Here is a 13,908-nt window from a genome sequence, read left to right on the forward strand (position 1 = left end):
CTTGAATTAGTTCTGAAAATCCTTCCTTAGTGACTGCAGGTGTCAGCAGTACTCTTGCAAATCACCGTCTGTGAAAGAGAGCAGCATACTTGTGATGCTGGGAAACTGAGAGAATATTCTTCTGCAAGGTTTTGCTTATATATTTCCAATTTTCTGATATAAGTGGACACTGCACTTTTTGCCTGGATTAAATTGAAATTTTCAACCTGCAGTTTCTTCATAGTTATCTTGGCATAACTGGCAAAATATTCTGCTATTTAATGCATGAGCTTTAATTTTGCTGATAGCAGATATTACAAGAGTCATGCTTGAAAAAAGTCAGTGACTGAGGTTTTTGACTGCGAGGTGTTGACGATGAATTACACAATGGATTGCAAACAGATTTGGAAGTTCTTTTTTCACAAGTGCCATTAACCAGGCATGGTGATGTGTCATATATGGTGCTCCATCAGTTGCACAAGAAATCATGTTCCTAATCAGATTACTTTCATCCTCAATATATATTTTAAACTTGTAGATGGATTCTCCATTGATATTTGTTTTTAACTTTTTACAGGAGAGAACCTCTTCATAAACTTTTCCATTTTTCATAAACCCTACATATGCCATTAGCAAAGCCTCGTTGGCTCGCACAGTTGATTCATCCAGTTGTATCCCAAATTCTAATTTTTGAAGCTATGTGCACAGTTCTTGGCAAATGACTTGAGTGTGCAATGCTTTTCAAATGCTTCTTTCATCTTCTGGAACTGAGAAATACCATAAGCTGCCTTCTCAGTGGGTCTTTTATGGAAGTGTTCCTGCAATATTGATTGCTTCATTGCAATACAGTATTACAAATACACGGGATATCACTGATCTGACAGAAACAGGATAAAACCATACTCCAGGTATCTAACATTTTATTGACACACTTTCTGTAGTTTCTGCTTCTTAGCAGGATTATAATTCAAGGCTTCACCGTCTTCAGGCTCATAGTGATCTTGCCATATGCATTTCTCCGTCATTAATAGGGGCTAAGTTAAAATAAAATTTAACACAAACTGGGAATGTTTATTGGATGTTGATGCCGGCAGCAAATTGGCATGGATGGTAAGATGGTAGCAGCAGGCAAAGGAATGGTGAGGCGAAGATGAAGATGATCTCAGCAGTAAAAATTATGTTGACAAGGATTCAGATTGGAATCTGTGTGTCAATCAGGATAGAGCTGGTGTTCGGCAAGCTGCACAATTGACCAATCACATAATCCCCAAAGATGGTACTTGGCCGAAGTCACTTTGAACACCTCAAGAGGAATCCTCGGGGTCAGCAAGTTCACTGATTGGTTCTATTTCACCGTTTGCTTCTGACCAGTGATGTTTGTTGTGCAACCCGTTTTCCGTCGATCTATAAAGAAAGTTGAGAGGGTGTACTTGACTTACCAAACTGTTAAATTGCACAAACTCATTCCATGCCACGAGTTAAGAGGAACTGTTGGGCACCCTGGCTACTAATTTATGCATCCCCAATAACATCTCTTTGGCTGGTAAGGTCGGATGAGATTGCCGAGTTTCAGACACGTTGTGATGACGAGTGCTCACCACCCACAGAGCTATACTTCTCCCTGTGTTCCAGTGCCTCATCCTTTGTTTTGGAAGTGACTGCTCTACGAACAATCAGTCAGGTCTCGTGTCTCAAGTTAGGATGCCGTTTACTGCCTCCCCACCAAGAATCTTGAACATCCCCCCCAACGACTTCTATTTCCCTAACACCCCCTTAGGACATGGAACTGCCCCAATTGGGAATCACTGCTCTAAACCTTTCCTGTAGAAGAATGGGGGGGGGGGAGGCAGGGGTACCTCATTGAAACCTTAATGAGTATTGAAAGATCTAGATAGAACAGATGTGGAGAAGATGTTTGCTGCAGTAGGTGAGTCTAGGACTAGTGGGTACAATCTCAGAATTGAAGGATATTGCTTTAGAACAGAGATGAGGAGGAATGTCTTTAGCTAGAGGCTGGTGAATCTGTGGAATTCTGTCAAGGCCAAATCATTGGGTATATTTAAATTAGAGGTTAATAGGTTCTTGATTTGTAAGGGGGGGGGATAAAGTGTTATGGGGAGGAGGCAGGAGAATGAGGTTGAGGGGAATAATAGATCAGCCATAGTGGAATAACAGAGCAGACTCAGTTGGCTTAATGACCTAACTCTGCTCTGATGCTTTATGGTTTTATGGTCTTATCCATGTACCTGTACAAATGTTTTCTAAGAATGGCCAATGTACCTGTCTCAACCATTCCCTCTGGCAGCTCATTCCACATACTGACCACCTTCTGGGTGGAAGTGTTGCCCCTCTTTTCCTCTCACTCTAAACCTATGCCCTTTAGTTGTTGATTCATTAATCCTGGAAACACCCTATGTATTCATTTGTTTGTTACCTGCTGTGTCATATGACGTAAGCAATCACGGTCTTCACGACCATGATTATTCTTGGCAAATGTTTCTACAGAAGTGGTTTGCTATTGCCTTCTTCTAGGCAGTGTCTTTACAAGACGGGTGACCCGAGACATTATCAATACTCTTCAGAGATTGTCTGCCCTGGTGTCAGTAGTTGCATAAGCAGGACTTGTGATGTGCACCAGCTGCTCATGGATCATCCACCACCTGCTCTCATGGCTTCACGTAACCCTGATCAGGGGCCTAAGCAGGTGTCACTCCTTGCCCAAGGGTGACCTGTGGGCTCGCAGAGGGAAGGAGCGCCTTACGCCTCCTTTGGCAGAGGCATATTTCCACCCCTCTACCCAACCCTGCCAATAGCCCTCATAACATTTTTAAGCATCTTGCTGGAAAGTCTGTTGAATTAAAACCGAGCTCTTTGATGTACCCCCATATGCAGACCAATCCATGGTTAACGAATGGGTTCCATCTTCACAGAGGTCTATTAGTCGATTTTGACCATTAAGTCAAAAAATGCACAAAATTACTCAGTATGCCAACCGTTCCTCCAGAGCATTGTAATTGAAAACGTATAAGACTGATAAGAGAAAACAAATAGCAAGAGTGGAGAGAGCGTAGAAAGCAGTTCAGCTGTCCATAGGGAAAAAACATATTTATGTTCATCAGGCACTTGAATATAACAACTGTGTTGAGGGGTAGAGATGCTTCTCTAACAAAGGAGTGTTCCTTCTCACCAGGAGCCTGCAGGTCACCCTTGGGCAAGGTGTAGCACCTGCTTAGCCCCTCCCAATCAGGGTCACACGAAGCCTTGAGGGCAGGTGGTGGATGGTCGTATGAGCAGATTGTGCATATGACAAGTCCTGATTATGCAGCCACTGGTGCCAGATGATCTCTGAAAGCCATTGATAATTTGGGTGTGACTGGGTGGTGGGGGCTTGTTGGGCTGGAAGGGTCTGTTGCTGTGCTGTATCTCTGGATAGACAAATAAATTATCTGATGCTTCCAGGACACCACTTAATACTGAACTAACACTACACTTAAAGCAGGGTCTTGGCCTGAGATGTCAACTATCCTGAGGTAGGATCCTGAGGTAATGTTGCAGCTCTATAAAACCCTGGTTAGACCACACTTGGAATATAACGTATGGTTCTGGTTGTCTCACTACAGGAAGGATGTGGAAACTTTAGAGAAGGTGTAGAGGTTTACCAGGATGCTGCCAGGAATAGAGAGTATTTCTTATGAGGATAAGTTGAGTGAGAGAGGGCTTTTCTCCTTGGGCTGAAGGAGGATGAGAGATAACTTGATAAAGGACAAGATGCTAAGGAGCATAGGTAGAGTGGATAGCCAGAGACTTTTTCCCAGGCTAACATGTGGGGAACTAATTTTAAGGTGATTGGAAGAAAGTATAGGGAAGATGTTAGAGTTAAGTTTCTCTTTACACAGGGAGAGGTGGGTGCATGCACCACTGTTGTCAGTGTTTACACATCCAGGACTTGTGACCTGCACCAGCTGCTCATATGACCATCCAGCACCTGTTCCCGTGGCTTCACGTGGCACTGATGGGGGAGTGAAGTTAGGCAGCTGCTACAGCTTGCCTAAGGGTGACCTGCAGGTAAGCGGATGGAAGAGGCACCTCACACCTCCTTTAGTAAAGACATATCTCCACCCGCCTCCCAGAATGAAACAATACTCAACTGAATATGGCTTCTCAGTTTCAGGGCATATAATTGCAAAGAACATAAGAACAATATAATAAAATACAAGTAGCATACTTGCCCTGCCACTCAATATGAACTGTGCAGTGGAGAGTATATTGTCTGGCTGCATCACAGCCTGGTATGGAAACACCAATGCCCTTGAATGGAAAATACCACAAAAAGTAGTGGATACGGCCCAGTCCATCACAGGTAAAGCCCTCCCCACCACTGAGCACGTCTACATGAAACACTGTCGCAGGAAAGCAGCATCCATCATCAGTGACCACCCAGAGTATGCTGTCTTCTCGCTGCTGCCATCAGGAAGAAGGTGCAAGAGCTCCAGGACTTGCCACCAGGTTCAGGAACAGTTATTACCCCTCAACCATCAGGCTCTTGAACCAAAGGGAATAACTTCACTCAACTTCACTTGTCTCATCATTGAAATGTTCCCACAAGCAATTAGTTCATTTTCAAGGACTTTTCATCTCTTGTTCTTGATATTTATTTGTTTTACTGTTTCTTCTTTTTGCATTTGCATAGCTTGTTGTCTTCTACACTTTGGCTGAACGTTGCAGTTGGATGGTCTTTCACTGATTCTGTTCCCGTTATTACTCTATAGATTTGTTGAGTATGCCCACAAGAAAATTAATCTCAAGGTTGTACATGGTGACATATATCTACTTTGATTACAAAATTTACTTTGAACTTTCAACTTTGTGATAAAGACACCCCAGAACTCTCTAAGACTTGATATGTTAAACTTCTCCCAGCTCAATTTCTTCTCTGTAAGACAACCTTCTCCTTGTTACATGCTTACCTGATCTGTGCACTGACAGGAGTTGCCATCACAATGCACAACATCAACAACAGTCAGAGGATCTTTTTACTTCACTCTGGTATAAACAAACTGTTGCCTGGTTACAAAAAACAAAAGGATAAGACCTCAGTGTTTAAGGAAGTAAACCGCAGGCAACTGATTGATATGCCACTGTGCTTTTAGAACACTCTTTACAGGCTCTGTGAAAATGCAGTAAATTTTGTCTTAAATCATTGTAAAATACTTCTCAAGAGTAGAAAATCAAAAATGCTGCAAATCTGAAATAAAAACAGAAAATACTGGAAACACAAACAGGACACTGGAAATCCAAAGCAACACACACAAAATGCTAGTGAAACTCAGCAGGGCAGGCAGCACCTATGGAAAAGAGTAAACAGTCGACATTTTTGGGCCAAGACCCGCCTTCAGGATTTACATACTGAAAAAACTCAGCAGGGGTGAAGGCTCGCAGAAATGAAATAATAACTGTATTTCTCCTTCTGTTGATGCTGCCTGAGCTATGGCATGTTTGCAGTATTTACTTGTTTTACTTCTATTTACTGTTCGCAAAGTTGCTATTAGAAAACAGGAGAGAAAAAAGAATCAGGCTCACAATGTGGTTGTCACAACCACGGATTCGGCAGCACAGTAGATACGGCAATTGAGCTTGTTAATATGCACATGTCAGCTAATTATTATTTCATTATGATAGTATTTAACTCCATTCTTTCCATCGTAGTATTTGTCAAGACTTGAACACAGCAATGCCTCACTGCCTGCTTGCATTCAGCCTTGCCTGAGAAATTGGACTGTCGAGTCAACTGACTCTGAAGACTAGCGGTATTCATTTTATGTTTAGTTGCTCTTTTCAGCCGCAGTGTATGTTTCGTTTTCCATTTGACAGTTTTTGTTAATGGCCCTGTTTGGCCTAGTGTTTATTGTTTTCTTTTCCCTGTAACACTGTTTGCATTAAAGTCTGTGAACTATCGACTCACGTCAGTGTCTCTCACTCCATTCTTGGGCCATGTCTGACCCCGGTGACAGTGGTACTGCTGTGTATGACGGTGGTTTAATCAGAATCATGATCACTACCATTGACAGATATCATCTATAGTAGTTCCTCGAAACAAGCCAAGACCTCTGAAACGTTGGGTACGGGAATTGATGTATGATGCACTTCCAAATAACTGAGGTCCAAGTCAAAAAAAGTATGTTCGATCCTTCATTATGAAACCAACAAAGATGAAGGATATTAAAAATTAACAAAACTAAATTAGCAATGTAGTGGAATAAGGGTAATTAGCATCAAATTCACATAATTAAATGGTCAACAAAATAAATCATCCCATCTCTCTCCCTCTCCACCAAACTAAAACTAACTCTCTAGGACATAGCCCTCCACCTCTTGTAAGGAGTTTGTATGTTCTCCCCAAGACCGCATGGGTCTCCTCAAGGTGCTCCGGTTTCCTCCCACAGTCCGAAGACAGATTAATTGGTCATTGTAAATTGTCCTATAATTAGGCGAGGGTTAAATCAGGGGATTGCCTAAATAAATTTACTATGGACTTGATGGGCCAAATGGCCTATTTCTGCACATATTTCTCATGGTCTTATGCTCCTATGAAGAAGTTTCCCCTCAAATTCCCTTTAATTATTTCACCATTCCCCCTAAGCCTATGACCTTTAATTGTTGTCTCAGCCAAACTGAAGGGAAGAAGTCTGCATACATTCATCCCATCTATGCCCCTCATAATTCTGTATACCTCTCTGTGATCTCCCCTCATTCTCCTATCAAGAGTCCTAACCTATTCAACCTCTCCCGATAACTCGGGTCCTCAAGCCCTAGCACTATTCTTGTAGATTTCCTCTGCACTCTTTTAAACTTAATGATATCTTTCCTGTAGGCAGGTGACCAGATTCTATCATCTACTGTCCTTTGTTGCTTCACCCATCACCTCCCAGCTTCTGTCTCTATTTCCACTCTCTCTTCTTTCACCTGCCTATAACACGTCCCTCCCCACCACCTAGATAAACCTATCATTTGCCAGCACTTCTCCACACCTTCCCTGCCACCTCTTAATACCGGCCATTTCCTCTTTTTCCTTCAGTCCGGATGAAGGGACTCGACCTGAAACATTGACTGTCCACCTATTTCCCTCTCTAGATGCTGCCAAGGTCACTCAGATCGTCCATTTGCTTTTTATTGCTCCAGATTCTGGTGTCTGCTGTCTCTTATATCTTCAACTATAGACTCATAGAAAAGTGCAGTACAGAAACAGGCCCTTCAGCCCATCTAGTCAGTGCTGAACTATTTAAACTAGCAAGTCCAATCAACCTGCACCAGGACCATAGCCCTACCATCCATGTACCTATCCAAACTTCTCTAAAATGTTGAAATCAAACTCACATGCACCACTTGCGCTGGCAGCTCGTTCAACATTGACACAATCCTCCGAGCGAAGAAGTTTCCCCTTAAAATTTTCAACCTTCACCCTTAATCCATGACCTCTAGTTGTCCTCCCACCCAACTTCGGTGGAAAAAGCCTGTTTGTATTTACCCTATCTATACCCCGCATAATTTTGTATACCTCTATCAATTCTCCCCTTAATCTGTTGTGAGCAGGCCAACATTGAACTACATAAAACCCTTGGTTCCTGGTGAATCGGTGATCACATGCTAAAGAGCCATGTTTCCAGTTTTACAAGGAATGTTGATCAAATTATATTTTTCCCTCTATTTCTCACATTGCTGTTTTTCCAATGCTATTTTCATTGTTCTCTGTCTCAACAGGCTCCAAATCTGAAACATGCCTCTTATTTCTTTCTTCATAACTGGATATAAAGGATTTAGAAGGATTTGAATGAAACACAAGCAAATAGTTCGAGCTTAAACTGGCATCTTGTTTAGCATGGACTGGATGGGCCAAATGGTCTGTTTCCTTGCTGTATTACTTTATAGTTTCACTGATAACTATGGTATAGTTCCTAAACTGTCTCCAACTGTGCATTTTATTTTCACTTCTTTAGAGGTACAGCACAGAAACTGGTTCTTCCAGCCCAACGAACCCATGCCCCAATTATTCTTGTGTGACCAATCAACCTGCTAAGCTGTATACCTTTGGAAAGAGGGAGGAAACCCCTCCAATCATGGTGAGAACATTCAAATCCCTTACAGATAGCGGCGGGAACTGAACCCGGGTCACTGGTGCTATCTGCTGCCGCGCAGAATAGCTTCTTGAAAGTTAAATGGTCCTGCAATGTAATGGCTCCTTCAAAAGACAGCGCTACAACAGTATGGCACCCCTCTGAAGCCTAGGTTATGTGAATAGGTCCCTGGAGTGGATTTGAATTCATATCCCTCCTATAGTGGTAGAGAGCCGTCAGCCCCAGGGTATCGCGGGTTTGCGCCTCTGGAAGATTGCGTCCTCTTCAGGGCACAAGCCTGGGCGGGAAAATTTGAAGTACTGGCTGTTGCCCACGCAGTGGGTTCCCCCTCTCCACGTCACTGATGTAGTCCAAGGGAAGGGCAAGTGTCAATACAGCTTGGCACCAGTGTCATTACAGGGGTTTCCAAAGTGAAGTTGTAAACAACATCAAACTGTCTCAGGGACCCCGGCTCCAGATTTCTTCCTGGGGTTTACTCCCGAAGCCTCTCACATGGGTGGGTGTGGCTGCAAGACAGCGGAGGTTTAAAATCAGAGTTTTCCTTCTCCTAGGCGGGCTGCCATCCAAGGTTGATGAGGCCCATCTGCCCAAAGCGACCGGTTTGGAGGCGCCAGTGGTCCGCCTTTGCCCCCTCTCTTGTCAATAGAAACAGTTCTGCTAGGCCTAATAGCTAAGCCACACGTGAAGGCCAAGAGTTGGACTTGATTGTCAGAGACTGTTAGGGTCACACGCCAATAAGAGCACTTTATAGGTAGCGGGAGCTTATCCCCTCTACCACCCCCGGCTATGCCAACCTTAGGAACCATCCCTCCTATAGATGTCAAGAAATAAACCTTTAACCCAACTTCAGATTCAGATTTTTTTATCCCATGCACATTGAAACCAGGGATGCCACGGTAGTGTGGCAGAATGCATAATGTGTTTTCCCATTTGCGCAGCTTGTTCTTTATTACGCATTGGGTGTCTAATGTTACGTATTGCATTGTACTGCTGCCGCAAAGATAATAACGTTCAGAATCAGAATCAGGTTTAACATCACTGGCAAATGTTGTGGAATTTGCTAACTTTGTGGCAGCTGTATAACACAATGCATGATAATAGAGGAAGAAGAGCTGTGAATTACAGTAAGTGTATACATCTCCATCAAATAGTTAAATTAAGTAAGTATTGCAAAACAGAAATAAAACAGTATCGAGGTAGTGTTCATGGTTTCAATGGCCTTTTAGAAATCCAATGGCAGATGGGAAGAAGCTATTCCTGAACCGCTGAGTCTGCAGCTTTAGCCATCGGTCCCTCCTTCCTGATGGTGACGATGAGAGGAGGGTGTGTTGGGGGTCCTACACAACATATGACGGTGATATTAAACCTGATTCCGATCCTGATGCCTGCTTCAGGTTCCACGGTCTTTGTTTAGTGTCAGGATGAGTCTCAGCATTTCATTCTATTTTCATACCTTGATAATAAATGTACTTTGACTCTTTTGAATCTTTGAATTATGGCTCAGAGCATCAGAGCCGAGTTCAATCCCAGCGTCCTCCATAAGAAAGCATTTACGTTCTTCCCATGTGCACGTGGGTTTCCTCCAGGTGCTCCGGTTTCCTCCCACCGTCCAAAGACGTGCTGGTTGGTAGGTTAATTGGTCATCGGAAATTGTCCTGTCATTAGGCTAGGGTTAAGTCGGTGGTTGCTTGGTGGCCCAGCTCACACTGCATCTCTAAGTAAAATAAATTGACTGAAACATGTCATTTGTATTAACAACCTAAGGATACACTGCAGGCAGCCCACAAATGTTGCTGCAGATTGCAACACCGAGAAAGCACGCCCACATGGTATGCTAACGTGCTGGAAGTACAACTTTAATATCCCCTGCTGTGACTCATTGGGTGAATTATTTATCCTGATGAGGCCAGATAATCTCTTGTGAATGAAAAATCTCTGCCTTCCTCTTAACTATTCATTTGGTAATGGTAGAGAAAAGGGAGCAATTCTATGAGAAGCAGTGAATTATTTAACACAATGTGATCAAGTATCTGCGCTCTGAGAGCTGGCTTGATGTTAGTTGATCAGTCACTCTGTTAAATAAGTGACCTGTCTTACCAACATCAAGGTATTTCCCTGCAGACCACAGGAACTGAGATCTTGCTTGTTTGAGGGGACGGCTTCTGTAATTCACAGATGAATAAGGAGCGGGGCAGTCAGGAGCCCGAGTTTGGTGAGCAAGACTTGGATGTGATCAACAACAAGATCAGAAATCTCAGCAAATGGCGAGAGATCTTCAGCCAACGAGGGTAAAGCAATTTGTTTCCTTTTCCATCCGCTTTTCTCTAACTGCTTGGAAACTCTGGCCCACTCAACATGAGACCCTTTAGACCAGGGGTTCCTAACCTGGAGTCCACGGACCCCTTGCTTAATGGTATTGGCCCATGGCATAATAAAGGTTGGGAACCCTTGGTTTGACTGTGGCCAGGGGAAGGGAATACGAAAGAAGGCAGGTTTCACTTAGTCATAGAGTTATAGAACAATACAGACAGAAACAGGCCCTTTGACCCATCTAATCAGTGCTGAAATATTAATTGGTCTCATCCCATCAATCTGCACCAGGATCATAGCCCACCATACCCCTCCTACATATGTACCTGTCCAAACTTCTCTTAGACATTGAAATCAAACCTGCATCGACCAGACTCTCACAATCTCTGAATAGAGCAGATCCCTCTTATGTTCCACTGACGCATTTCACCTTTCACCCTTAACCCATGATCTCCAGTTCTAGTCCCACCCAATCCCAGTGGAAGGAGCCTGCTTACATTTACCCAATCTATACCCCTCATAATTTTGCTCCAACACTTCATCATGGCTGATCCAATTTTCCTCTCAGCCCCAACCTTTTGCTTTCTCCATGTGTCCCTTCAGTTCCTGACCTAACAAGAGTCTATCATCTTCTGCTTTAAGTATACATAAAGACTTGGTCTCCACAGCTCCCTGTAGCAACAAATTCCACACATTTACCACACTCTGGTTAAAGAAGTTCCTCCTCATCTCCGTTCTGAAAGGATGCCTCTCAATTCTGAGGCTGTGGTCCCCTGGTCTTAGACTCTCCCACCCTAGGAAACATCCTTTCCACATCCACTCTATCAAGTTCTTTCACCATGTGATAGGTTTCAATAAGGTCATCCCTCATTCTTTTGAATTCCAGTGAATATGGGCCCAGAATCATCAAATGCTCTTCATATGACAAGCCATTCAAACCTGGAATCATTTTTGTGAATTTCCTTTAAATCTTCTCCAGTTTCAGCTCATCCCTTCTGAGATAAGGGCCCTAAAACTTCAGACAACACTACAAGTGTGGCCTCACCAGTGCTTTGAAAGTCTCAACATTACATCCTTGCTTTTATATTCTAGTCCTCTTGAAGTTGATGATGGAATTGCATTTGTCTTACTCTCCACAGACTCAACCAGCAAATTAACCTTCAGGGAATCCTGACCAAGCACTCACAAGTCCTTTTTTCTCCAGAGCTGCTGGAGTGTCTTGCCCGCAACATCGACTGTACTCTTTTCAATAGACGCAACCTGGACTGCTGAGTTCCTCCAGCATTTCATGTGTGCTGAAAGCACTCCCAAGTCCCTTTGTGTATCATTTTTTTTTGTATTTTGTAGTTTGTCTCTATTTAGAAAATAGTCAACCTTTTGATTTCTTCCACCAAAGTGCATGACCATACATTTCAAAAAAAATTATATCCCATCTCCCATTTCTTTGCTCACTCTCCTAATCTGTCTTTCCTTTTGTAGATTTTCTGCTTCCTCAAAACTACTAAAATGGTTAAATGGATCATTTTCAGGTTAGCAAACAGTAACATGTGGGATGTTGGAGCCTCAACTAGTTATAATCAATAATAATCTTAGATGGATAGACATGTACTGCAGTCAAAACTGAGATGATAAGAAGATCAATAGCTTCCTCAGTTGTGAGGAAGCGTTGTGAGGGGCTAGGATTGTTTAAGCAAGTAGAGAAGATATAGGCTGCTGGAGAAGATATAGGCTAAGAAGAATCGTGCAGATAACTTCCTTAGGAACGAATTCTAAAAGGAGAGCTATCACTCAGACAGAGACAGTCCACAAAATGTTACAATACATAACCTGGGGTGGGGGTCTGAGAACTTGAAACAAATAAACTTGGTACAGCATGCAGGTATGGCACAGTAGCGTAATGGTTATCTCAAGGCTTTACAACACCAGCTGTAAAATTGATCGCGGTTTGATTCCCACAGCTGTCTGTAAGGAGTTTGTACATTCTCCCCGTGACCGCGTGGGTTTCCTCTGAGTGCTCCAGTTTCCAAAACCATACAGATTGGGGTTATTAAGTTGTAGGGATGATATGTTGGCACCAGGCCATGGTGGCACTTGCGGGATGCCCAGCACAATCCTCAGACTATGTTCAATCATGGACAAGAGAAAATCTGCAGGTGCTGGAAATCCAAGCAACACACACAAGATGCTGGAGGAGCTCAGCAGGCCAGGGAGACTCAGGCTTTTTTTCTCCAGTCTTGCTGAAGGGTCTTGGCCCGAAGCATTAACTGTACTCTTTTCCATAGATGCAGCCTGGCCTACCGAGTTCCCCCAGCATTTTGTGTGTTTTCCTCAGACTATTTTGACCATTGGTGCTGAAAACACAGTTCACCATATGATCTGATGTATTGATGTACATGTGACTAATAAAGCTAACGCTAATCAGCCAATCGCGTGGCAGCAACTCAATGCATAAAAGCAGGCAGGCATGGTCAAGAGGTTCAGTCGTTGTTCCAAACCAAACATCAGAATGGGGAAGAAATGTGATCCAAGTGACTTTGACCATGGAATGATTGTTGGTGAGAAACGGAGTGATTTGAGTATCTCAGACACCGTTGCCCTCCTGGGATTTTCATGCATAACAGTCTCTAGAGTTCACAGAGAAAGGTGCGAGAAACACATCCAGTGAGCATCAGTTTTGTGGGCGAAAGAGCCTCATTTACGAGAGGGGTCAGCAGAGAATGACCAGACGGGTTCAAACTGACAGTAAATCAAATAGCAACGCATTACGACAGCGGTGTGCAGAAGAGCTTCTCTGAATGCAGGATGTACCTAATAAAGTGGCCACTGAGTGGAAATAACTGGTGCTGTGATTATAATGGTAGAGAGTTTCGTTACTATGAACAAGATCACGAGATAAGGGAAACCCTGATCCTGGAAGCACTAATAATTTAAAAGGCTGTGCTTTCATGCCCTCGGTTCTCTTTAGAGGAATTAAATTACTGATAAGTTTCAGCATTGCTTAATGCTGGGTGAAACTTTACTCCAAGCTGTGAGAGATACAAGGCAGAACTTAAAGAGGAACAGGGAGTTCCTGTATTCTGCCCAAAGTTCACCCGTCACAACAGCACCAAGGATTTATGTCAGTGTCAGATTGCACTTGGAGTATTGTGGGCAGTTTGGAGCCGCTTATCTAAGCGGGGATGTGTTGTCATTGGAGAGGGGCCAGAGAAGGTTCACAAGATGAAAGGATTTATGTATGAGGAGCATTTAGTGGCTCTGGGCCTGTACTCACTGGAGTTAAAAAGAATGAGGAGGGAATCTTATTGAAACCTATTGAATATTGGAAGGTCCTGATAGAGCGGATGTGGAGAGGGTGTTTCCTATAATGGGACCGTACGGAATCGCCTTGGTCATCCCGTTAGAACAGAGATGAGGAGGAATTTCTTTAGCCAGACAGTGGTGAATTCATTGCCACAGATGGCTGAGGAGGCCAAATCTTTGGGGACAT

General features: G+C 43.3%; 1 protein-coding gene and 1 long non-coding RNA gene across 11 annotated transcripts in view; one reads left to right on the plus strand and one right to left on the minus strand.

Moving 5' to 3' along the window:
* Positions 1–13,908, plus strand: part of mindy4b (MINDY family member 4B) — a 79,953-nt gene that overhangs the window by 4,078 nt on the left and 61,967 nt on the right. For 2 of the 10 annotated variants that reach the window (XM_059992923.1, XM_059992864.1), the window contains exons 2-5: positions 5,686–5,786; positions 7,738–7,876; positions 7,974–8,096; positions 10,233–10,399. In XM_059992923.1, coding sequence (XP_059848906.1) covers positions 10,373–10,399 — 27 coding nt within the window. In that variant the 5' untranslated portion in view covers positions 5,686–5,786; positions 7,738–7,876; positions 7,974–8,096; positions 10,233–10,372. Of the gene's footprint in view, positions 1–5,646; positions 5,787–7,737; positions 7,877–7,973; positions 8,097–10,232; positions 10,400–13,908 lie in introns of those variants that run through there. The other 8 variants (XM_059992930.1, XM_059992909.1, XM_059992870.1 and 5 more) reach the window with 7 other exon arrangements.
* Positions 1–13,908, minus strand: part of LOC132406876 (uncharacterized) — a 50,407-nt gene that overhangs the window by 1,288 nt on the left and 35,211 nt on the right. Inside the window, exons 2-3 of the long non-coding RNA XR_009516297.1 lie at positions 4,947–5,043; positions 1–1,383 (exon numbers count right to left, since the gene is read on the minus strand). The exon at positions 1–1,383 is cut by the window's left edge and continues 1,288 nt beyond it. This is a non-coding gene — a long non-coding RNA (uncharacterized LOC132406876). The remainder of the gene's footprint in view (positions 1,384–4,946; positions 5,044–13,908) is intronic.

This window comes from Hypanus sabinus, chromosome 2 (genome assembly GCF_030144855.1).
Source record: "Hypanus sabinus isolate sHypSab1 chromosome 2, sHypSab1.hap1, whole genome shotgun sequence".
Lineage (NCBI taxonomy): Eukaryota > Metazoa > Chordata > Chondrichthyes > Myliobatiformes > Dasyatidae > Hypanus > Hypanus sabinus.